Below are 24,684 nucleotides of genomic sequence, written 5' to 3' on the forward strand. Positions count from 1 at the left end.
TGGGGATGTCCTATTTAGATTTAGTGTATGTCCTCTGGCAGTTGATTGGCTCAGATGTTAGCGGGACTTGGCAGAAGGTGGCAGTAGTTCGGATCTGGTTAGCTCGGGATGTGGAGTGGCTGAGTTTACTGAGTGTACAGATTTTACTGTGAAACCCTCCCCTTTTAGCTAGGATTAATATAGTTTACGGTTGGATAGTTAGTATACAAAATATTAATGAGAATTTGAGAAAGAATCATGTCAAGGCGGATCAATTAGGGCGTTTCAATACTAAATGGTGATTAGGCTAAACTATATTAAGCCTAATGCAAAAGGGGAGTTGTTTCAAAACTTTTGTTGATTGATAAACTAACTCAAATCGCTTCCCCTGAACTAAAACGTTTATTTACCCCTACGTCATAATAAACTCAGGCGGGCTAAAACCAGACACGTGACTGAACTGTGAAGCCAATGGGGATATCATATCTCAATGGCTCAAGTCTCTCCTCAACATACAGCCAGAAGCTGTCCACCGATCCAGCCATGAAACCGTCGACAAGAATAAGCCTGCTTATGACGATATAACAAGTGACGACGAAACGCCGCCTGCCGAAACCCATTTGCGAGCGGAGTCTCCTTGGCGTGACGCTATATCTGGCGGCGGGAGCGGTAGACTCCGAAACTTGACTGGGCGGAATGCCCCTTAATTCCTCTTCTTCCTATCCACGACAACCACAGCGTCCTCTCGTCGATGATATGAGGAATGGCTGGATGGCCACAGAACAAAAATACAGCAAGTTGGGCCCAAATATGAAGGCCGACGGCTCTAAAAGGTTCCCTGCTTGCATGAAGGGCCTCTTCACTCTTTTCAGTGCTCCGCGATTCCGTCGTTACATCATCGTGTATGTTATTCTCGTGTGGATATTTCTGGGTAGCTGGGTTAGGTTGATTTCTCCTCGCTTAAAGGAGCATGAGGAGCTATCAAGAGCGCTAGACGTGAATGCCAGAGACAGTACTTTGGGCTGGTTTGGGTCTAATGCCCTGCCCAAATTTGACGACCTGGTATATCTGAGATTGTTGGACCCTGCGCTGCGACCCAGCGAGAATGCGGATAGCGCTCAAAAAAGACGACTTATTGTGATAGGCGATGTCCATGGCTGTTTGGATGAATGTGAGTTCCCTCAAGTGTTATATCTGAAAAAAATGGAAAAAAAAATGAAGAAAAATAAAAATGAAGAAAGAACAAAGAACTAGCTACTTTAAGTAAATTTTTGATGTGGCTCTAACCTTACCTATCCCTTTCTTCCTATGTGTAGTGGAATCCCTTCTACAAAAAGCCGAATTTGACCCCAAGAACGGAGACCATTTGATCTTCACTGGCAACCTGATAGCGAAGGGCCCCAAGAGCACGGGAGTAGTTGATCTCGCTCGCAAATACCGGGCCTCCTGTGTCCGAGGAAATCATGAAGATCGTGTCCTTCTTACCCGGCGCGATATCAAGGCTACAGGTCCGTCTAGAAATGAGCGTTCCTCTAACAATGAGCCAGATCAAGCAGACCACGACATAGAACCTGGTAATAGGGAACGGGCTCTTGCGAGAGAATTGAGCGACGAGCAAGCGGGTTGGTTGGATGCATGCCCTGTGATCTTGAAAGTGGGATCGATAAAAGGCATGGGAGAGGTGGTGGTCGTGCATGGTGGCCTAGTGGCAGGCGTTGAGTTAGAGAGCCAAGATCCCTCAACCGTCATGAGTATGCGAACTATTGATCTTTCAAGCCATATTCCCAGCGCGTCATCGAAGGGCGTCTCTTGGACAAAGGTGCGTCTCAATCCAGGCTGAAAATGTCCTGGCGCATACTATCCTACGTTGTGTTCTCCTACAAAGAGTTGACTAACAATTATCCCAATCTCCTAGCTCTTCAATAAACATCAAAGCATTTTAGCAGTATCTCGAGAATCTGCATCGGCAGGAGAGAAGGACCGGTATTCACCTTCAACAACCGTGATATACGGAAATGATCCGCGCCGTTCTCCTGCCCTGGAGAAGTATACCAAGGGTTTGGACACAGGTTGCGTCAAGGGAGGGAAACTTTCCGCAATGATCATTGGGGATGGCGGCATTACCCGCATTGAGAGCGTAAAGTGCAAGGATTATACGATGAAGAGGACCGCGAAGCGCTGAGCATCATTGGTGACTAATTTTCCAACACCCCTTTCTTGGAGCTGGCTGAATTTTTGTTTCCTTTTTTTCTCTTTTTTCCCCCCCGATACTCGGTCGTTTTGGTGTCCGGTTTTGATTCTTCACTTCTATATTCCAAGTTTTTTTGTTTTGTTTTGTTTTGTTTTGTTTTGTTTTGTTTTCGAAGTGTAATTAGAGGGCGCCTTTTACTTTTTTCTTTTATCAGTTTTTGTAAAATAGAATTACCTATACCGTTGGATACTTCTCATGCAACATGTTCCAGATATCGGCCATGCCTTCCCCCCATAGATCATTTTATTTTCTCTTCTCGAAACTAACTTACCTGCCTACCTAGGTATACTTGCATCATTCTCACTTGACACACACACTTCCTTTGCCAACCAACATCTGGCGGCGTATACGTGTGTGTTTCTTTTGTCCTGGCTCTTTATCAAGGTGTCTTCTGGCGGCGATCCTGTTGCCATTAAATCCTGCTGCTTAGAATGCACAGCTGATGCATATTCTTAAGGGTCAATGGATGCTTTGCCATTCGCAAAATGATAAATTGTAACAATCAGTTCTTCTTCAGAAAAGCCCTGTGGCGGATGGATGGGTAGAACCCAAGGCGCGACTGGCTGTGGCTCGATAGGCCTATGTGATACACAGTTTCGCGCGGCCGCAAGTATACGAGCATGGAAGCGTGACAGGAAGGGGTGTGCAAACCTGTTGGCACAATTGGGACTGTAATCTCCAACCTTGTTTCCGGGAATAGGTCTGCCCGAGCGGGAGCGGCGGAATAGCGAGAATCAGCTGTAAGGCGACCTAGAAATAAGTGTTTCATCTTGTGTTTGTACTGTACATGCCAAGGGTAAAAGTTGTACACATTTTCATCCCTGTCCATTCCATCCCCTGCATCCCTTAGGTAGTATATTGTTACCGGTTTGTTTGAGCACATTAGGAAGTATCCGCCCAAGGTTTTCTGGATGTTTGCTCTACACGGCTCAGTGCGTTGAGATTCCGAAACTCCTTGTGTGTGCCGAGGTATGGTATGCATAGACGGCCTGTTGTTACCGCGCAGTGCACACAGAGAAAAGAAACTTATTCTTACCCAGCGTTGGTACATTCCATAGGACTAGCGGAGTTTTGTACGGACACACGCCGAAATAGAGATATCGGTAACTTAAGCGGGACGACCCGTCCGGAAGCAAGAACCACCAACCTTATCAAACGACAACGATGCTTCTTATTTTCATTTTTATTTATTTCTTTCTTTACTATACATTTTCCTCCAATGTACCTAGAGCAATGTTGACTGTAGTTTTCATTCCTGCAAGTTTAGATTTAAGGATCAATGAACAACGAAAATTGTATTTACATTTGAGATTATTATAGTCCATGTAGATGTAGAAACAATTGAATTAAGCCAGCTTCCTTACGGGTCAAACTGGGTTGGGAGAATAGAACTGATTGATACTGTCAAAGGGCATGAACCTGGAAGGCCAGCAATATTTAAGACGAGAACAGGAAGGTGGTCGTGTAAAAGGGCGTGGGGGTATACATATTAGATAAATAATGATAAGATAGATGGACATTAATCATGACGACGCAAGGGGGTAGTGTCGCTTCGGTAGGGTGGGTATATATATATCCATTACACAGCATTCAACATAAATGGGGAAAATTGGCAGTAAGAAAGATAGAGATTGGTTCGGGAAAGAGGGAGGAAAGGACTGGATATAGGCGGCAAATGGCGATACAGGTAAGGAATTCCAGATCAGTTACGTTAAGGAAAACATAAGTCAATAATATTGACTCGACTCCGGGGTTGCTTAAGTAGATTTTGATCAGTTTCCGTTGCGGCTTGTCTAGGAAATCCAAGTTATCGGATTAGACAGCATGACGGCGACCCCAGAAACCGCGGCGGCTATCATCATATAAGTTCTTAGTACTGGCACAAATATTTAACTGAGAAAGAAGGGATTGAGAGGAGAAGGCGGATCTTTTTGGCCAGGAACTGGAAATTACAAAAGAAATACTTACGTTCTAAGCCCATCGCCAGCTATGGGGCGACGGTCACGAGTACGGCGAGTAAACCATACACCCTGAAAAAGATTACGTCTTAGTATCGGATTGTGAAGCGGACTAGGGAGTGTACGAAGGAAGGGTAGGTAGAAGAAGAATGAATCACATACCACAATCGCAGAAACCAGCCACAGAATCGCTGAGATGAAACTGAATGCCTCCACAGCTTTCCAACGATCGCACACGCCGCCGTCGGTAATGTGGCCCCAATCGAAGGTTCCGCCGCAGTTCATCTTGTTGAGGGCGTTCACAAGAATACCAAAGGCGGCAAACCAGGCAAATGATACGAGAAGGTCCCCTATTTTAGTTTATTAGCGGAAGCTATCACCAGACGTAGATAGTTCGAGAGTACGGAATTATATATGTTACTATACATACCTATCCACAACGTAAACGATTCAGAGAAGGGTATGAGCCAAATTATACCGAGCAGGATTGATATTCCTGCTACTACGATAGTATAAATCCACCGAGCGTTCGGAAAGGAATCGGCGTCATCAAAGTGAGCTAGGTCGTTACCGATGATACCGGCTACAACCTAAATTTGTATAGGACTTGTTAACCAAGTAAATTCACGGGATGGATAGAATTAGACGTTAGAATTTATGAATATAACGGAATCACTTACCGCCGCGCAGCCAATCTCTCCAATACGGAGGATGATCGAAATCAGTCGAGAGAAGACAGGCATTGTAGTTAATAGCGTATTGTTGGCTTATCTCTATTGAGCAAAAGCGCTTTATTGGCGTCGCTTGCAATGGAATGCCTGAGCTGATACGGTTGATCAGTGTATCCTTCCGGCCACTTGAAGCTGCACCTGATGATTAATATACAACTGAAGTAAGATTAAAGTGAAAGGATTTGAAATTTATTTGAAATTTCTCAATAACAGAAAGAGTATAAAAATATATAAACAGTGAGAAAAATTCCCATGAGGCTGAATTATATCAGCAGAAAAAGTAACAAAAACTGCAATGCTAGTTCATCAAAGTGCACATGTGACACAACAGTGCTGTCAAATAGGCCGGATAGGGGAATGCAACAAATAATAATACAGGGCAAGAGTAAGAAATTAGTTGTTCCGATATGTTTCTGCAGAATCAGCTGCTATGACAAATGCTACGATGACGTAGCTGCTGTGGCTTGCCAACGATGTGGCACTAGTCTTTGTCATACAGCAAGGCAGAGAGACAGACGTCTGTCAGGTCAATATTTGCGCGACCAATCGTAAGAACATTTGGGTGTTCCCAGATGTGGGGTTTGGCCGTTGGTCGTGTTCCAAGGTTGGAAAGAATTCAAGTTCAAAGCAGAATGAGGGACACGCTAGCCCCGCTATGCACTGTAGGTTGAACAATCAAAAGTCCAAGATCCAGCCGCTCTGAACTCTCTCCATAGAGAAGAATTTGGCGTGGCGAAGTCGGGCTATGACTCATTTGGTCAATTGGCCTAATGGCCGCAGCAAACACATGCCAACGTCTTTGGATGGAGGTTGACTGCATCTTATCTTCCATCATGAATTCTTCCCTGCAACCGCAATTATCCTTGTGAGCATGAAATCAAGTAACCCCACGCTGGTATCTTACATGGACATGAACAAGCAATTTTCCTTTGCCTGGTTCGTTCATCTCTGGATGTTCCGATGAGAGTGGGTGCTATTATCATGTCGACCAACCTGTTCGGATACAGTTGATACCTGGCACCTGGCCGGTAGCTTAGCCTAGGGGCTTCTTTGCCTTGTGCTAACCTGATAGGAAATATGATGTAGAGCTGGTTCTCTCCCAGCTTCACCAAGATGTGGAGTTTCTCCGAAGTTTCTAGACTTGATATTGGGTTGTATCACTTGTTGTACAGAGTATGAATATAGAACAGGCAACAACGGCGCCAACCTGCCATCCCGCCTAAACCCAGCTTGGTTAGTGCAGTCCAATATGTGATTAGTCAGCCGCGCACAGCTTGTCCGTTGGTGACAGCCGAGCACGGACCATCGCGTCTGCCTCGAAGGGGAAATATTATTGTTGGAGATCTATCTCAGCATCCAACGCGCTTGGATCACGGAACGAGGGCAGGGAATGTTTGCGTCACAAGAGATGTGTGAGATATTCATTGCATTTTGTTCCTTCTATAACAATATTTCGAAGTAGCTAGCGCCTTTCTTCGCCTTTCTTTATTTCCAAGGCCCCTCAATTCTTTCTTTCTTTTCTTCCTTCTTGAAACACTGCCCTGACGGGCTGTTCGCGCACTACGCCGCGCTTTTGCCATTTGACCAGGGGTTTTGCAGCCGCCCGTTTTTGACAACCCACCATTGAGCTATTTGCGAAAAGCAATAATGTTGTCTGAGGATTACCCAAGTCGTAGTGGTAACCCCGCGTTCCCAACCGTGGGATCCTCCGACGAAGCCACGCCCTCGGCGTCCCCTTCTTTTTCCTCAGACAAAGAGAATCGAACTTCGGCCAGGCGGTCAGACAAAAGGAAAACCGGCCATCTAACATCCAAGGCGACACAGCTCTCTCAAGCAATGACGGACGCGCCGAATAAGAGACGAAGGCTGTCAGAAAAAGGAGTCTCAGATCGCCAAAGCCAGGCTCCACCCCGACCGCCACGACATGTCCAAGATTCCGATCTATATGACCCGGACCAGGACCCAGAGGAACGCAGGAAGATTAGAAAAGGGTTTAGAGACCTTGTGACGAATCTGAACGGTGCGACGCGTCTCTAGTTTGCGTGCTTGGATTAGTTTGCGTGAGTTTTTACTAATTCATTTTTACATAGATTCTCGCGCGGAATACCTCCAACCGGGTTCTGATGGTATCCGCACCACGCTAGATAAAGCAAATGAGCTATACAAATCCGTGAAACAAACCTCAGACGCCACCATAGATTCTCGACTGCTCGTGTCGGCGGCCGATCTGTCATATAGACGCACTGCAAAAGCGGTTTTAGGCGATGGCGAGACTGGTATTGACGTGGACGAGTTTGTGTCCAAATGTATTTCATTCATGCGCCAAGGACCCAGGGGGGAGGAGCCTTCGTTCTCCAGCACCCAGAGACGACGCCGTCGCGTTACGGGCAATGATCCCACGGAGGAAGACAGCGACGAAGAAGAAGGGGATCCCCTTAATTGGGACTGGCTTGGTAGGAAAGCCTGCTTCCCCCATAACATACGCCCGTCTCTTTCTGGATTTTTACTCGGTCCTCTATCAGTACAGAAACGGTTTCGACAACAGACTCAAAGAAGGGCAAGGCAAGAGCGGTTGGACCCTTCCCAGCTTAACAGGCCTAACGATCTTGAAGCGGCAGACATCGACACGCAGGAGGTGTCGAACTTGACTGCCATGTGCACTGATATTAGAGAGCTTCTGGTAAAAACCCAGTCGCATGGCGAGGCGCTTGTCAACGAAGAACTCTGCAAAATGGGATCGGACGTTTCGGAGGACGTCGTCCAGGAGGTGATGGGTAAACATGCGATTTCAGATGATGGCGGCGTACCATTATTCCGATTCTGCATAAATCCAAAATCCTTCGGGCAGACGGTTGAGAATCTCTTCTATATCAGCTTCTTGGTTCGTGACGGCAGTGTGGGTATATCGCTTGATAGCAATCGACTCCCTACTCTGCGTAAGTGAAACCTGGCTCTTTGCCAATTACAACATAGTTGCCCATCCTCTAGAGAGACAGCTAACTTTCCCCCCCTCTCTAGTCCCCTCTCAGCCTGCTGCACCGTCTGAAGCGCAGGCTAAGAAGCTGAAAAAGCATCAAACCGTTTTCAGCCTTGATTTCGAGACATGGGAAAATCTAATCGAAGTGTTCGATATCCGGGAGCCCTTGATTCCGCATCGAATTGACGAGGCAACGGAATCGGAAAATACAGAAAGGACTTCTGGATGGCATGGCTAGAAGCGAAATCGTGCCAATTTGCGTCGCAGAATATACCCAGTCCCTCCCCATTTTCGTATTGATATTCAGTGTTTTCTGCAACTTTTGATTTATTTATTCCCCCCTCTCCCCACCCCCCCAATCTATTCTTCACTTGACTCCCGCTTTGCAACTTATATTTCTCTTTTGTGTCACATTTCTTGGCGCATTCTTACTAGCCTCCATCTTTTTTAATTAATTTATTCATGCTCTGCAATGTGCATTATTATTGAAGCTCTGAAACTTACATACACATTTTTTGTTATGTTTACTGAGGCTGCCCGTATTTTATCTTGGGTTCTGATGTTGGGATGCACCTTTAATTCTTCACATGCGCGCGACAATCCGAACATGTAGAATAAAAGCTACTTGACCCCTGGAGACCATCGTTTTGGACACCAATTCAACTGGTTACGTTAATAAGCTAGAATTAATAAGTACTCCGTACTCCGTGCAGGTAAACTTCCTCGGCAACTACACAGGTTGTTTAACTACGTCATCGAGATTGTTCAGGGCTGACAAACCGGGAAGATTGTCTGCTCCCGCCTGCAACCGGCATCTTCCCAGACGCGTTCACGGCTTGCTTTGAAATAGCTATTTAATACCTGTGAACCCTATGATGGTTTGCTCTTGGCAGCCTCCTTAACGTCGAACTTCGGGGTTGTTTGATTAATGTCCTACCTCAGGCCAACTACGCTCCCCAGTACAACTGCCAGCGCCGCCACCACATATTTCCTGTACAGTGGCATTGTTCAATTCTCTTCATATCACTCTACATTAATCCCTTCAGAGTCTGGTTTGTTGATTAGACGTCGTTGTTTCCATCAGTATAACCTCCTAGCGAAAACGAGTCCACTCCCTAGTAATGACAACTTTGTTGCTCAAGTGATACATCACCCTGAAAGTTTCCGCCAGATCGTCGATTTCCGTCGCCCGTTTGCCAAACAATTAGCATCTGGGTCTTTTCTTTTTAGCACGATGACTTCAAAATTGGTTCCTCCGCGTCCAGAGGATGTCATGGTAATACGGAAAATCCAGCCTGATATCGTCACTTTGAATGTTCCTTTCTACCGATTTGGATACGTAAGAATCGGTGGACGGTGTACGATTGGTATGAAGCACTTCGCAGATGGCAATGGATGACGTAAATAGTGTTCGACACATGCTAACGGAATCACTGCAGTCCGTCTACAGAGTGGCTCTCTAGCTGTATTCTCACCAGTCTCTCTTACCCCAGATGCCCGAGAGGCGGTAAATTCCCTAGGCGGCAACGTCAAATATATTATTGCGCCGGACATGGAACATCACATATTCGTCACACCTTGGAAAGGAGCTTATCCAAACGCCCAGATCATCGCACCGGAGGGCCTGAAGGAAAAACGCGAGGAGAACCCAGAAACAAAGGGTATTGGATTCGATCACATCTTCACCGCAGCCAACAAAAGAACTCTCAGAATATCAAATGAGTTCCACGCCGACTTTGATGTCGAATATGTCAATTCGCACCCTAGCCGTGAAATAGTCTTGCTACACAAGCCCTCCAAGACCCTCATCGAAGCAGATTTGCTCTTCAACCTTCCTGCCACCGAGCAATTTTCGAAATCTGGAGAGTCGGCCACACAGGGGATACTCACAAAGATATTTAATGCTATTCAAACAACAAAGCCACCCGCGATGGGTCAAAAGCGGTTTATCTGGTATCTCTTATCAGCGAAAGATCGCAAGGGTTTTGCGCAGTCAGCAGCTACTATTGAGGGGTGGGATTTCGATCGGATAATTCCGTGTCATGGAGATGTCATTGAAAGCGGAGGCAAGGAGATATTCCGTAATTTGTTTGAGTGGAATTTGGAGGCGGCGAAGAAGCAGACGTAAATGTAAAAAAAGGCTGTCTTGTCTGTACTTAGTAGTTAAAAGTTTCGATTTCATAAGAGGAAATTGGAATATGAATCTGTGTTTTCTATCCTTTGTATGTATATACAATATTTACAGATGGCATGGGAAGTTGGCATGCGCATTTGATAGTTGCTATTATTGCTGTTTGAGCCCCCAGCTTAAATAGCCGTAACTAGCGGTAAAATATTTAGCTACCGGCGAGCCCAAAGCTGCATCACGTGGGCGCCTGACGTAGCTCACAACTTGTGAGCCTTATATCAAGACAGCGGTTGCGAAGATGGGGCACAACGTCATATGAGAATAACGAGAGAACCAAGCGGTTCTAGTGGCCGAGAAAGTCGACTCGTCAGGATGGACACTTACACCTTCGCAACCTCCGCGCAGGTTGACCTACCAATCTATCTGAAGATGTAAGTGCAGCTCAAGAACAGACATCTTCGGCAGCTGCCTTTAGTTCGCAATAACTAACTGTCTTCTTTAGATGCAGTTTGGAAGGCAAACAAAAACAGATACCTTTTTCCGTCTTAATTAAAAACCCTGAGCTTCGACACCTCGGATCGAACCAGAGCCCGATATCAGACCTTTACATTACCGTCCAACTATGGGCTAGTTCTAAACCTCTAGGTGTTCCCGTCCAGACGGCATATAAAGCATTTAAGACAACCCGAACATGGAATGAATGGCTTACAATGCCCGTATGTATAAAAGATGCACCGGTCAATAGCCAGCTGGCCATCACCGTTTGGGATCTGTCACCATTGGGCGGAAACGATGCTTACGGCCATTCTGTCCCTTTTGGTGGAACCACCATATCATTATTCGATGACGATGGTACTCTGAAAAAGGGCAGACAGAAGTGCAAAATCTACCGGCACAAGGCCGCGGATGGGCTTTCGAATACCACGACACCGTCCGCCCCGCCGCAAAAGCGCCGTTTATCTCCTCATATAGACCATGGCCCGACCCCGGAAGAAGAGGAGTTAGAGCGTCTGGAAAAACTCCTGAAGAAACATGAGATGGGCGAGATACCCCGAGTTGACTGGTTAGATCAGCTAGTATTTCGAGCTGTGGAAAAGAAAAAGTTGGAGGCTGAGGAATCTGCGAAAAAAAGGGCAATACGCAACCAAGCCGTTAGGGCGAAAGTTGCAGTGAAGACAAATGGAATGACAGACAACCTTGGTGATGATGATGAGGAGGAAGATGAGATAAATGATCACGAAGAGAACTTTGTCCTCTATATCGAATTCCCACGCTTTGATTTTCCTGTTGTTTTCGAAGATTTCGAGTATCCTCGTCCGCCGATATCCTCATACTCTCAACAGCCTTTGTCGGGCTCTAATTCCACACTCAAATCACCACCAGAAGTCCGTTTGGGACCCGATATAGATGGCGCGGGTAACGACGATGATGACCATCGGATAATTCGAATATATGACCCCGAGGTTGGCCAGAAAGGGAACCCTTGCGAGGACAAACATCGGAGACTAGTTCGTAGCCACCGGACTGGAATTATGGATCGCGATCTCAAGCCAAATCCAAAGATCCGTGATGAATTGAATGAAATCATGTTATATGGACCTACGCAAGAACTGAACTCTGAGGAGAAAGACCTTGTCTGGAAGTTCCGACATCATCTTACTCGTGATAAGAGAGCCCTGACTAAGTTCGTGAAATCGGTCAATTGGCAAGATGTTAGCGAAGCTCGACAGGCCGTGGAAATTCTCCCCAAGTGGACTGAGATAGATGTGGACGATGCGTTGGAACTTCTTGGGCCCACTTTTGATAACCCAGCTGTACGCGCGTATGCGGTAGACCGACTGAGGAAGTCTGATGATGAGGAATTGCTCCTATACCTCTTGCAACTAGTACAAGCCTTAAAGTTTGAGGCAATCCCTGCCGAAGTCGCTGAAGATATAACACAAGATTCCTCATTAACCAATTTTCTCATCACGCGAGCTGCGAACAATCCGCTACTTGGAAGCTATTTTCACTGGTACCTCATGGTCGAGTGTGATGATGCAGGCCCAAGCACTATTTCCGCCCATCGCAAACTGTTCGCCCGCGTTGAGTACTACTTCATGGTCGAGCTGGAGAAACACCATCCTGAACAGAGGAAAATTTTATTACGACAGGGCGAACTCATTACAATTCTGACCAAGATCGCGAAGGATATTCGCTTCTCGAGGGTTAACCGTGCTGTCAAAATCGAAAAGCTGAAGAAGTTTCTGCTAGACCCTAAGAACGAGCTTACTACCATTGACCCTCCTCTTCCGCTTCCGCTGGACCCGGAAATTCTGATCACAGGGTGCTTCGCTGAGGGTTCTAATGTTTTCAAATCCTCCCTCTCACCCTTGCTTATCAACTTCAAACTTTCTGATGGACGAAAATACCCTGTAATTTTCAAGGTTGGAGATGACCTTCGACAAGATCAGCTTGTCATCCAAATCATCAGTCTCATGGATCGGCTTTTGCAGAAGGAAAATTTAGATCTGAAACTCACTCCTTACCGGATAATTGCTACCGGCGCTAATGCCGGTGCGATGCAATTTATCCCCTCAACATCCTTATCAGCAGCGTCGGCAAAATACAAGGGCTCGATACTTGCATATTTGAGAGCCAACAATCCTGATGACAACGAGCCACTAGGTGTCCGCAAAGAAACGATGGATACGTACATAAAATCTTGCGCTGGCTATTGCGTGATAACTTACCTCCTAGGTGTAGGCGATAGGCATTTAGACAACCTATTGATTGCACCAGACGGCCATTTCTTCCACGCAGATTTTGGCTTCATTCTCGGCCGTGACCCGAAACCTTTTGCCCCGATGATGAAACTCTGCAAAGAAATGGTGGAAGGCATGGGTGGAGCGTCGTCGCCCAACTATCTCCTATTTAAACAATATTGTTTTACAGCATATACCACCCTTCGGAAATCCGCGAACCTCATCCTCAACCTTTTCAGCTTGATGGTCGATGCAAATATTCCAGATATCCGCGTCGAGCCGGACAAGGCTGTACTGAAGGTGAAGGAGAGGTTCCACTTGGAAATGAGTGAAGAGGAGGCAATTCGCCACTTTGAGCAGCTCATTGGTGATAGCGTGAATGCTATTTTTGGAGTTGTCATTGACCGTCTTCATGATTTCGTGCAGGGATGGAGGGCATAGTTTTAAACAAAGCGCTCATACTTCCGCATAAGCAGCCCGCATGCAAAACTTTAGATCAATGATACAGATCCATACTTGACCCGCGTTGTTGGCCCTTTTCGAAATACTAGTTTGGTGAAAACGGATGCTGGGGAGTTTTGGGGATGTTTGGCGTGTTCTTGTTCAGGTACATACATGTATTACATTGCAAATACTTAGAATATACCCTGGTAACGGGATAACTGGATAATATATTTTGGGTTTACATACGATTTTCATATAGTTATACATATCGAGTACAGAGTACAGATGTAGAGTTCCCAACTGTTTGGCTCGTTGTATATTTATAATTACGTTGGCCCTCATCACCGACAAATTTCCATCAAATATTGCTTGTTTACCAGGCCCTGCCATCCCCCTGAGAATACCATTAATCTTCCATCCCGGACGTTTTCCCTCTCCAGAACTTAAGTAGTTAATTCCTCCCCGCAGTCTCGAGCAAAAATGGGTCATAACGGAATGGAGTTGTTGGAGAACACATACTAGTGTTTTTTTAAATGAAAACCGGGATCGGCTTCGAATTTCCTCGTCGCAACGGCATATCTTCCGCCAAGACCACGTGATTCGAAACCTACCTAGGTATTGTAGCTAGTTTTTCACCCTATCGCAAAAGACGATGCAATATTGGTTGCAATCAAGTCATTGATCTTCCACCTTCGTTCCCCTACATCCAGGGAGCGTGTCTATACTTACCATGTGAATCTACCTCTTACTCCTTGCAACTTTCGCCTTTGTCTGTTCTCCTTGGCAGAATGGCCGCGATAGCCTCCACTTTTGTGCCACGCGCGGCGTTCCCGAAAATTGACAGCATTCCGCGCACATATTTCTTGGGCCATCATAGAGCTGGACTTGAGAAAATGAAAAAGATGCTGTCATCGATCGATCATGTTATTGAATGTAGAGACTTTCGAATTCCTGCCACATCAATCAACCCTGTGTTCGAGGAAGCTTTGGGTGAGAAACCTAGGTGGATCATATATACCAAGCGGGACCTTGGAGGCGATCTCAAGCTAGCGAACCAGCGCGTGAGTACCAGCCCTTAGACATATAGTTGCTTCCTCTCCACGAGAACCTATTATACTAATGTTGGGTTGTGCCTACCTAGAAAGAGAAGATGATACAACGATGGCATAAGTCCTCGAAAACCTTCTTTACCAACCGTTTCGACACGAATACTATCGTCCCGATCGTCAAAGCGATTAAAAGGCAACCTTTTAACTTAGATAAGCTCACAGGTGCTCGAATCCTGGTTGTTGGAATGCCGAATGTTGGAAAATCAAGCCTGATAAACGCACTCCGAAATTTTGTCATGAAAAAGGGAAAAGCGGCCAAGACCGGCGCGGATCCTGGCGTGACGAGGAAAGTCGGCACCGGTATTAAAATTCTCGAGAGGGTTCGGGGTTCAGTCTATTTACACGACACACCTGGAGTCTTTGTGCCATACATGCCAGATTCGGAAAGCATGCTGAAGCTTGCGCTTTGTGGTTGTGTGAAACACACTATTATCCCAACCATCACGCTGGCTGACTATTTGCTTTACCAAATAAATCTCCACAAACCAAGACTATATGGGAAATACACGGAACCAACGAATGATATAATACATTTCTTGAAGTCATTTGGTGCTAAAGCAGGATGTTTCGCCAAAGGTGGAACCATAGACCTCGAGGGCGCTGCTAGAAAGATGATTCACATGTATCGAGAGGGAAAATTTGGAGCTTTTATCATGGACAATTTACAGGAGACGACGTTGAACATACAGCAAGAGCGATTGGCAGCTATGGGTGGAAGCATTAACCAGGCTAAGAAGGCAGAGAAACAGGACAAGAGGGAAGAACATATGGAGAACGTGGAGACAGTTTGAATGCCAGAATCCCATTCACACGATTGTTCTAGATGAACCTTGTACATTATGTAATTATAGATAGGCAGAATGCAGTTAACGAATAGAATAATATATGAGCATGCAGAACGACATTAAAAGGCTAACAATCATGAAAAACGCCAACCGGCTAGAAATGACATCCCATCATAATATCATAATATCAAAGAATTTTGTCAAGAAGCCTCCGCCGTCGTCTATCCACCAACTCCTCCTGGACCTCCTCGAGAGTAGGCAACCTCCACCCGATGCCATCCCCACCATCTCCAGGAAGTGGTTCCCACCCATCCGCTGCCTCGTCCTCTCCTCTCCTCAGGATGTTCTCGAAGGCTTCTTTTTCCTTTTTGGATTCGTACTCCAACAGAGACCCATCTTCCTCATCCAAGCCATATCCAAAATACGCAGCGTCGACATTTCTCCGGGATATATCAACGACTCTTCCCCCACCAGCGTCGTCCTCCCTGCTTGTCCTCCTCTGTTTCTTTGCAGCGGCCTCAAACATCTCCTTGACACCTGGTAACTCTTTCGCCCTCCCGAAATATCGATAACCTTTCCCACCACCTGGTATCTCGCGGCCATCATCATCATATACCCTCCCGCCACCACGTGTGTAATTCGGCCCTCCAAGGTTTCGTATCTGCACTTCCCACATCCACTTTTCCCGCATCGCTTTATTGATCTCATCATTTAAGTCGCGAATCTGGTAGTCGCTCAAACTCTGATCTTGGATGCGCGAGACTTTGCGCGATATTTCCTTGAGCACTTGTCCCCGCCATTTCTCGCATACGGGAATCGAAGTGACGGAGGTGATGGCCTTGGGGCGGCGAGTGCGTCCTATGTCAAGGATACCGAGATCAGCGGCTTGGGCGGCACGGAAGCGAAAGAGCATAGACTGCGCCTTTTCGCTGTTGCGTGCCTAGATTTAAATGAGTATAGTTAGCTTTGTCACTGTTGTTACTTTCTCTCTATTTGTGGTCGCAGCGGCGATAGGGTGACTTACCATGGCTGCGGTATGTGAAAGGAACGAGCAGAGAATAAAAAGTAGATTTAATTAAATAGGTAGGCGTAGGCAGCTTGGCCTTTCTACCGGGGAAGATTTGTGAACGGTAGTAAAAAAGAACGGTTGTTATATATCCAGGTGGTTGCTGTGCAGAAAGTTTATACGTGACGACGATTCGTGGATGTTTGAAAGTTTTCTTAATCGAGTTAGCGTTGTCACATATGGAGCTCCCATTTCTGAGGTACCTCAGGAAACCAAAAAAAAAAAAAAAAAAGAATCAATCACACTCTAATTCGAGTCTAAAGAATACAATTCTAATATGAATGGGTATGTATTTACATATGCGCTAAAATCATATATGATCAATTCAGGGAACCATCAAACAAAACTATATCAGCGCCTATATAAAGACCAGCTAACAATAAGAAAAGCAACATAGATTAAAGAACTGTCTTGCTCCCGGAGAAAACCATACTACCCGTCTTTCTCATCACGTATCTCATGCATTCATGGCAACATAAACCGCCTTGTCCTACTAATCCATATGAACCAACATGCAAATAGAACTCATACTACCCAATCAACAAACGAGGACGAATCTTCAAATTGACAAACAAAACAGAAAAAAACAGAAAAAGAGGGGCACAAAACGACCGTTTATAGGAAACCTTTGGAGTTACTCAACTTCCGTTGAGGAACCTCAATAGGTCCATTCGGCCCCGGACCGACAAAGACACCACTACCTCGGCGACTGCCATTGGCTCCACCGAATCGATCACCAATTTCACTCAACGTAGGCATAGTCCCGCTGCGACCCATTGCGCTGCCTCTCTCAACCCGCAACCCTTTCCAAGCCTCCAGCTCTCGCTCAAGTCGTAGAGACTTTTCTCTCTCTTCACGTAGTTCCCGCTCAGCCCGACGGGCCTGGAGTTGATTTTCAGAATCGCTTGATTGAAGTTCTTCAATGGTCTTGAGGAGCCGTTCGATCTTGTCGCGGGACTTGGAAATATCTTCTGATAATTGTGTATTCATTTTATCACGGCGATCGATCTGGGATTGAAGGTCTTTTACAGTGCGATCAACATTGCGGACCAATCGTTGGTCAGCATTCCGCTTGGATTCTTGTTCATCCAACTGGGTTTCAAGCTATATCAAATATGCATATTAGTTCCGGGATACCTTAAATGTGATTCATGTTACTTTGATGGGATATCCTACCTCTTGGATACGCTTATGTAGAAACCTTACATCCTGGCTCGCAGAGGAGTAGCCCTTAGTTTCCAAATCGACGCACTTCAACTGCGCCTCCTTGAGCTGCTTCTCCAAGGCAGCCTTTTCCTTGAAGAGCTGAGCAGTTGATTCACGTTCAGCCACAATTTCTTTCTGTATTTCAGTTGCCAAGGCTTCAGCTCGTCTCATCTTTCCAATCGCAGCTGAAGACAAGTCTTCTTGCTGGGCAAGTTTTGTTTTTAATTCAAGGAGCTCTCGGTCCATCTCGGCGGCGTTGCGGAGCGAAGGATTCTCTCCTTGTGCAAGTTCAGCCAAGCGATCCAACGCTTCATTGAGGCGTGTTTCAAGAGTTCGCTTCTCTTTAAGCAGTGCGTCGCGTTCACCGGAAATGTCATCGACTGACCCTCGAAGACCGCGTACTTGGGATAGTAATGTAACTACTTTGCTCTGCGCATCGTTGTGCGCATTAACCGCTTCGTCGCGTGAAATAGATACATCCTGTAAAGTCATTTCCAGCCGCGACTTCTCCTTAGCCCAGGTAGAGCTGTTCAAGACTTCGTCATCCCACTTAGACCGGAGCTCCTCGATCTCTTCTCGCAACCGAGCATTTTCCCCTCGGATATGGAGCACATTCTCACGCTCGATCTCGAGCTCATTTGTCAAAGTCGAGAATTCCATTTGATATTTCTTCCTCGTTTGCTCCAAGGAAGTTTCCTTGTCTTCAATGTCCATGGCACGCTGGCTTCTGTAGTCTTCTAATTCATTTTGCAGCCTCCTCTTTGCTTGTAATGCCGCGTCGAGATCAGCAGCGAGGTCCTCGACCTTTTCTTCATAAGACTGCGTTTGGCGTTGCAAGTCTTCGACAAGATTGTCCATTTGTTTCCGTTCTGCCATGATTGTCGCACAAGTGTCTTCTGCCTCCTTGGCTTGCGATTTGGCGAATTGTTCGGCACGACTAGCTTTCAAGACAGCGATTTCAGCCTGCTCAAGCTTCCCAAAATATTCATCGGCGCGACTCTTGTAGAGTTCGAGGCTGGAGGTCAAGTCGACGACCTTGGAAGTTTCAGCATCTAGTCTGATTTGGAGGTCTGAAAACTCCTGGAGTAATTGGGCTCGACTAGCCGCATCTTGTTCCCTGGCAAACTGTGATTCCTTCAACTCAGAGGTAGCATCCCGAAGCTCAACCTCGAGGCCTGCCCTCGCATGCTTGAGCTTGTCGAACTGGCTTTTGGCATCTGCTAAGTCAGCTAGTGCACTCTTGTGGGCTTGGAGCAGTGATTTTCTCGACTGCTCCTGAGAGTTCAGAAGATCATAGAGTTCTTCATGAGATTTGGCTTGGACGTCTCGGAGACTCAACTCTCCAGTTTGAATACTGCGTTCCAGCGCAGATACTTTCTTGGCAGAGTCATCAAGCTTTTCATGAAGGCGCCCATTTTCACGCTCAAGCAGTTGCATTCTTCGGATTGAAGGGCTTTCATCCTGCCACGAATCCCGTGCCGGAGTGGACCTTTCAAGCTGACTTTGAAGATGCCGATTCTGCATTTCCGTGAGTTGCAGTTGATTTTGAAGCATCTCAATTTCAGCAGCAGTATCCATTCGCTTCTGGTAAGCCACAGTGTCCACGGTTCTGTCAGATCGGGCAGAATCATTAGCACAGTCATTGAAATTAAACCGGCGATTGTTAGGCGTCGAAGGATTCGAGTAGCGCTTGACAGGTTCCGAATTCTTCCTGAAATGATTCGGCGATCGCGACACGGCAACTTGATTTTGATCGATCTCCTCAAGCAGCGCCCTTTTGGAAGAGGAATATCGCGCATCAAGCTCAGCCATCTCATCTGCGTGGCGTCGGCGCATCTCAGCCAGTTGGCTTTCAGCGCGAGTGCATTTCTCTTCGGTAACTCTAAGTTTGTTTTGTACCGTCTCCAATACTGCCGCCATGTCGACGCTCTTCGACAAGCTCGGTTTGACCGCTTCCCAGGAACTGGGATTTTCGTCTGCTTCAGGGTTAAATACTTTATGGAGAAGCATCAGCTGGTGATGGCAATCTTGAAGCTCTTTATTCGCTTGATCAACTGAAGCTTGAAGTTTTCGCGTGTTAGTCTGGGCTTGGGTCCTTAGTTGCCTTTCGGTTTCGAGATTTCTGTTTGCCTCAGCAAGTTGTATATTGGCCGCTGATGCAGCTTTCTCAGCACTTCGGGTGGCCTTATGTTCTCTGGTAACTTCATGGTTGAGATCTTCGACACTTAGAGCCAACTTTTCCTTCTGTTTTTCCAGCGCGGTGATATATAGCTGAGAATCGCCCAGCTGTCGTGAAAGCTGCTTGTTGACTTCCTCTAGCCGAGTCTTCTCATTCTGGATTTGCACCATTCTCGATCGTTGCGTGTCACTAGCTCGGGAATTTGAGCGAGCAATGTCAAGGTTCTTTTGCTGGATTTTATTAAGCAGGGCCCTATTATCATTTTCCGACGCAGCAAGCCTCCCTTTGATAGTCACAAGTTCGCGTTCCAAGCGCTCCTTATGCTGGTCATGACGAATCCGGAATGCCTCAGACTCGGCTATGGTTCGAGTAAAGTCTTGCACCTGCACAGCAAGGCGAGCCCGCTCCTTTTCGGTTTCCTCAAGTTCCTTGGTTTTTGCCTCAAGGTCTCGTCGTAAACTTGCTTGTCGCTCGCTCGCTTGCGCCACAATTTTCTTTTCAATTGCGGTTTCGGCATCCAAATGTGCGCGTTCAACTTTAGTGAAACGCTCTCGTAGTTTGATAAGCTCGTTCTGCAACTCTTTGCGGGACGTCTCAGCTGCTGCTCGCGCTTCCGTGGCTCGCCGTAATGTGTCTTGTTGGATATACATTTCTTTCTCAATAGTAATTTTCGACTCGTTGAGATTTCCAAACTCCTGGTGAAGCTGCGCATATTTATGTTCACCGAGCATTTGTACATCGTCTCTTGATTGTCTTTCACGGCTAAGATCGGCTTGAACGGCATACAGCTGTTCCTTGAGATCTTTAACTTGTTGATCAAGCATCTTGCGACTTTGTCCGGCCTCAGCATCTTCGGATATCTTGGCTTCTAGTAGCTTTTTAACATCTGCGACTTCACGTTCCAGGTTCTTCTTCTCCGAAATCATAGCATCGGTTTGCGCTTGGAGTTCACGGAACCGTTGCTGCATGTCACTGTGTCGGCTTGCAAGAGTTTGCTTTTCGGCTTCCAGGGATTTCTTCTCCGACTCAAATTTCTTCACATCTCCACGAAGGATGGAAATCTCCCCTTCCTTTCGTCGGACCAATTCTTCATACCCGGTCGATGTGGAGGATAAATCAGAAATCTGCTGACGAATTGATCTATTTTCTTCTATGAGATCTTTCACTTGCTTTTTTGAAAACTGAAGCTCTTTGATCGTATCTGCTAGCTTGATGTCGAGGTCCTGGTCGGTCTTAAGAAGTTTAGCTTCGAGATCTTGTAATTTCCGTTCCTTCAAGCTGAGGTGGCTATTGAGCATCTTGATTTCATGAGATAATTTGTCAACCTCGCCATCCTGTTTTTTGTGACTATTCTCAATATCTTGTAACTGGTTCTCAAGTTGGGTGATTCGTCCTTGAAGTTCTTGTTTCTCCGACTCCAGGCGACTCATTATCTGGGCAGCCTGCTCGAGTTGCGAACGCCGAAGCTCCAACTCCTCTTCCGTCTTCTTTTTGGACACGATCAACTTATCCATTTGATCCTCCAAGCTCTCTTGATCTGTGATCGCGCCAGCTAGTTTTTCGCTCAGTTCGATCTCCCGAAGTTGGAGTCGCTTGAAAATTTCCTCTTTATCCAGCGCCAGCGCCCGCTCACTCTCGAGAGTCTTCGTTATCCGCTGCACTTCGATGTCTGCCCTCCTCCTCTCGTCTTCCAATTTTTGGCGCTCTGCAATGTCGTTTCGTGCCTTCTCCTCAAGCTTCCTGATTTGCTCGTCGCGCTTTTTTATTTCCCCGGCAGTTCGTGTGGCTCCGAGAAGAGGCTTCATCCGTACAAACAATGTCCACCATGGCGACGATTTTAGATCAAGGTAAACGTGGAAGTTGCGCTGGATGATACGGGTGGCTTCCGTACGGTAGAGCCGTTTGCTTACGATACGTCTTTGCACAAATCCCCTGGCAACAGACTGGAATTTTGTCATGATATCGCGTATGAGAGTATCTCTCTGCTCCTCGAGTTCTGCAAGCACACCAGCCCTGAAGAACATTTTTGTCAGACCAATACGATATATAGCTTTGTCCAGCCCCAGATTCTCAATAATGATTTTCGCCGCGTTTTGCCCGTCAATGTATCCCTTTGGCATTCGCGGACAAAGAACCTCATACCGCTGCCGGAACTCTGTGAATGAAAGGCGGTTGGGAAATCCAGTGCGAGCAATTCGAATACCCTCCAGTACACCATTACAGCGGAGTTGATCTAGTACTAATGGACCATTAAACAGTTTGGGCCTCTTTTTGTGGTTAGGCAAAATACAACGCACGAAATGAGGATGTGTAGAGTGTAGCTGAGCCATGAGACTCGAAAGTTGCTCCTTGTGCCTTTGGGCAACGGTACGGAATAGTCCTTTCTTTACGCGGCTCTTTGATACTCCGTATTCTTCGTCGACATCGGCACAGTCAGCGAAGAGATTGGCGATATGTTTATCATTTGACGAAGATAACAGTCGCGTGACCGTGTCGTTAAGAGGATCCTTGTTTTTCTCTAGCCAGCCCTCAGTAGAGTACTCGACTTCCGCAGCGTAGTGGGTGAGGATAAATCCCTGGGTGAGGCGAGAAGGGTGATATTTTGGGGATTTTCGATCCCACAACGAATGAAGCTTCTCAGTAAAAGATTTATCAGTGGCTTTTGGCATCACGGAATCTTCATCCAAGCAGGAGAATATACCAATTGGATTTGGTAGCTCTATGAGGTCGATGGTGGGCTGAAGATCCTTTCCAAAATCAATGAACTGCCATTCGATCTGCTCTCTGGCGTACTCTTCCTGTTCCAGGACGAACATGTGGTGGTTGAAAAACTGCTGTAACTTTTCGTTGGTATAATTGATACAGAGCTGTTCAAAGCTATTGCTCTCAAAGATCTCGAAGCCGGCAATATCGAGAACCCCAATAAAGTAGCTATCCTCACCTGATGTACCACTGCGGTCAAGTTGGTTGTTAATTCGTATGACCAGATCGGCAAATCCCCGTTCGTAGATACCTTTTGCCAGCGCATCGAGAGCAAGCCGTACTTGTTCAGGGGTCTGAACTTTCTCTACCCACTCCCTCCCAGCCTTTACCCTAGGGTGAAGCAGGCCCTTCACAAAGGGATCAACTGGGATGCCCAAAAGTTGACAAGCGTTTGCAGCACTTTCGTATCCTTCGGGTGTCAGTGTCGCTTGGTCAGCGCGTAGGCTTTCCTTGGTGACGGTGACGTTTCCCAGATGCATAACTGCAGCCACGGTTCGAAGAATTGACAATTGATCGTTATCAGAAAAGTTCATGATATCGAAGGCTTCCATAAGGGCATTCCATTCATCAAGGTCGGAAACGCCTGAAATAGAGTCGTTTCCATCCCGCGTGTACCCGAAATCTTCGATATCAAGGTCATAAAGCCGAAGATGCCGTCTTAGTTCCTTATCTGCGCCACGGAGAAGTTGATAAAATATGTGATAGCTTCGTTCTTGGGAATTGACCTTCACGACACGAGACTTTTCTAAGAGGTAAAAATCGATGGAGGCGCCACAGATTTGGCCGGTTCGTGAAAATTCAATTCGAATGAATTTTCCAAAGCGGGAGGAGTTGTTATTTCTCACGGTTTGAGCATTACCAAACGCCTCAAGGATTGGATTCGCCCTTAATATTTGTTGAGAAAGGTTGGAATATTGTTTGTTGGCGGAGCGGCCTTGTGGGCCATCTGAGGAGGATGCAACGGCTGCAAGGTATTGAATGACCTTCTTCGTGTTTTCCGTCTTGCCAGCTCCAGACTCACCACTGTACGCACGTCAGTTACTCATACCTCGGGAAACAGGCGCCCGAAAAACATACGTGACTAAAATACTCTGGTTCTGCCTCTCTTCAACAAGATTTCGAAATGCTTGATCTGCCATGGCAAAGATATGTGGCCGTGTTTCTTCCCGTGTCCGACCCTTATACAGCTTCACATACTCGTTCGTGTAAATGGGTAATGGGCAGTAGGGGTTGACAGTGACCAGGAAGAGCCCAGAATACGTCTGCACCTTCCCGTTAATATATAATTCACCGATGTATAGACACAGAAACCGCGATATTTCTTACGTATATTAAGTCTGATTTATAGCGCGTATGCAAATTGTGAATGACAGAGCCCTCATTTAAATGGGTTAGCTCAGCCATATCGTCCGCTTTATCGAACTTCGCAGGATTGACTTTATCGACGCTCTCGGCATCGACCTCACGTTGCTAGGAAAAGCCAAATTATTAGCATGCAAACTCCGTACTACAGTAATTCCAACTTAAACCTTTCAACATACACCGCCATCATCGCATTGGACTAATAAACGTCCATTCTGGTCATCCTCCAAGACCATACCCCGAATGAAAGCCTTCTCCGGGTCCCTCAACCAAACATATCTCTTTCCTGAAAAGTCATTATCGCCCTCAATCCCACGGATCTGATCAGCGCCTCTCCGTAGCTCTTCCGATTTTATAAATTGCGGAGCAAATGTATTCGAGGTTGGTAAGTTGCTTCTTGAACTTGAGCGCTGTCTGGCATGTGAGGATACAAATGTCCCCGAGCTCATGGGTGAGAATGACGCATTACGGCTGTGCATATATTGCTCTGTTGGAACCGAGGTGGTGAACGCAACAGACTTAGGCCTAATACTGGCTAGAGATGAGGTTGGAGCTGGTTGCGGCGAGTGCGGGGAAGGAGACGGAGAACCTCGACTGAACGGGTTGATACGCCTAGAAGAAGGGCTCTGTGGAAGGGGAGCCATGTTCGATTTACTTTAGGAGTAGACAGAGCTCATGAGTTCGAGTTAGTTCTCTCTATGGCGCGTGTATATAGCTGCTTGTCAAGGATCCAGGTCGCGAAGTAGCTAAATCGGTTGGAGATATTAGAAGAAACGAATGAAATAAGAGAGAAAACAACGCATCAGAAGCAAAGAATAAAGTAAAGAGCCTTCTCCTTTCATCCCAGAGAAACAATCGTTTCTGGTGGTAAGTCGTAACTGTTGCAATTGTTGTAATATTATTGACTTTTGTTGTTATGGGCTGTTGAGTGACTTCATCCAAGCTGCAGCAGTTGCTGTGTTTGTTTACTTTGTTGCGGCTGCCGGGGTTGCGGTGGCCCGT

At 46.4% G+C, this 24,684-nt stretch overlaps 8 protein-coding genes across 8 annotated transcripts; 5 read left to right on the top strand and 3 right to left on the bottom strand.

The window, feature by feature from the left end:
* The first annotated feature begins 229 nt into the window (after positions 1-229).
* BDCG_04157 (Ser/Thr protein phosphatase) lies at positions 230-3,768 on the top strand. The gene is made up of 3 exons (XM_045419820.1): positions 230-1,150; positions 1,296-1,798; positions 1,895-3,768. Exons 1-3 carry the CDS (start codon positions 676-678, stop codon positions 2,159-2,161), a joined length of 1,245 nt encoding a protein of 414 aa, XP_045276042.1. The 5' UTR covers positions 230-675; the 3' UTR covers positions 2,162-3,768.
* On the bottom strand, positions 3,276-6,088 carry BDCG_04158 (uncharacterized protein). The gene is made up of 5 exons (XM_045419821.1): positions 4,869-6,088; positions 4,619-4,778; positions 4,351-4,538; positions 4,199-4,260; positions 3,276-4,082 (listed from the first exon to the last, which is right to left on the bottom strand). The coding sequence occupies exons 1-5, from the start codon at positions 4,929-4,931 to the stop codon at positions 4,046-4,048; spliced, it is 510 nt and encodes a 169-aa protein (XP_045276043.1). The 5' UTR covers positions 4,932-6,088; the 3' UTR covers positions 3,276-4,045.
* A 176-nt stretch (positions 6,089-6,264) lies between these two features.
* Positions 6,265-8,611, top strand: BDCG_04159 (nuclear protein Qri2/Nse4). The gene is made up of 3 exons (XM_045419822.1): positions 6,265-6,939; positions 7,010-7,855; positions 7,938-8,611. Exons 1-3 carry the CDS (start codon positions 6,567-6,569, stop codon positions 8,132-8,134), a joined length of 1,416 nt encoding a protein of 471 aa, XP_045276044.1. The 5' UTR covers positions 6,265-6,566; the 3' UTR covers positions 8,135-8,611.
* Positions 8,612-9,130: 519 nt separating this feature from the next.
* On the top strand, positions 9,131-10,024 carry BDCG_04160 (uncharacterized protein; the record flags this gene model as incomplete). The annotated part of the gene is made up of 2 exons (XM_045419823.1): positions 9,131-9,235; positions 9,347-10,024. The coding sequence occupies 2 exons, from the start codon at positions 9,131-9,133 to the stop codon at positions 10,022-10,024; spliced, it is 783 nt and encodes a 260-aa protein (XP_045276045.1).
* Positions 10,025-10,339: 315 nt separating this feature from the next.
* On the top strand, positions 10,340-13,209 carry BDCG_04161 (phosphatidylinositol 3-kinase; the record flags this gene model as incomplete). Its single annotated transcript, XM_045419824.1, has 2 exons — positions 10,340-10,455; positions 10,527-13,209. 2 exons carry the CDS (start codon positions 10,340-10,342, stop codon positions 13,207-13,209), a joined length of 2,799 nt encoding a protein of 932 aa, XP_045276046.1.
* Positions 13,210-13,631: 422 nt separating this feature from the next.
* On the top strand, positions 13,632-15,321 carry BDCG_04162 (mitochondrial GTPase). Its single transcript, XM_045419825.1, has 2 exons — positions 13,632-14,273; positions 14,354-15,321. The coding sequence occupies exons 1-2, from the start codon at positions 14,001-14,003 to the stop codon at positions 15,110-15,112; spliced, it is 1,032 nt and encodes a 343-aa protein (XP_045276047.1). The 5' UTR covers positions 13,632-14,000; the 3' UTR covers positions 15,113-15,321.
* BDCG_04163 (pre-mRNA-splicing factor isy1) lies at positions 14,790-16,400 on the bottom strand. The gene is made up of 2 exons (XM_045419826.1): positions 16,131-16,400; positions 14,790-16,046 (listed from the first exon to the last, which is right to left on the bottom strand). Exons 1-2 carry the CDS (start codon positions 16,131-16,133, stop codon positions 15,294-15,296), a joined length of 756 nt encoding a protein of 251 aa, XP_045276048.1. The 5' UTR covers positions 16,134-16,400; the 3' UTR covers positions 14,790-15,293.
* A 7-nt stretch (positions 16,401-16,407) lies between these two features.
* Positions 16,408-24,621, bottom strand: BDCG_04164 (myosin heavy chain). The gene is made up of 5 exons (XM_045419827.1): positions 23,862-24,621; positions 23,647-23,790; positions 23,398-23,582; positions 17,349-23,343; positions 16,408-17,276 (listed from the first exon to the last, which is right to left on the bottom strand). Exons 1-5 carry the CDS (start codon positions 24,324-24,326, stop codon positions 16,788-16,790), a joined length of 7,278 nt encoding a protein of 2,425 aa, XP_045276049.1. The 5' UTR covers positions 24,327-24,621; the 3' UTR covers positions 16,408-16,787.
* Between the last annotated feature and the right edge of the window lie 63 nt (positions 24,622-24,684).

Source organism: Blastomyces dermatitidis, assembly GCF_000003525.1.
Source record: "Blastomyces dermatitidis ER-3 genomic scaffold supercont1.4, whole genome shotgun sequence".
NCBI classification, from domain to species: Eukaryota; Fungi; Ascomycota; class Eurotiomycetes; order Onygenales; family Ajellomycetaceae; genus Blastomyces; species Blastomyces dermatitidis.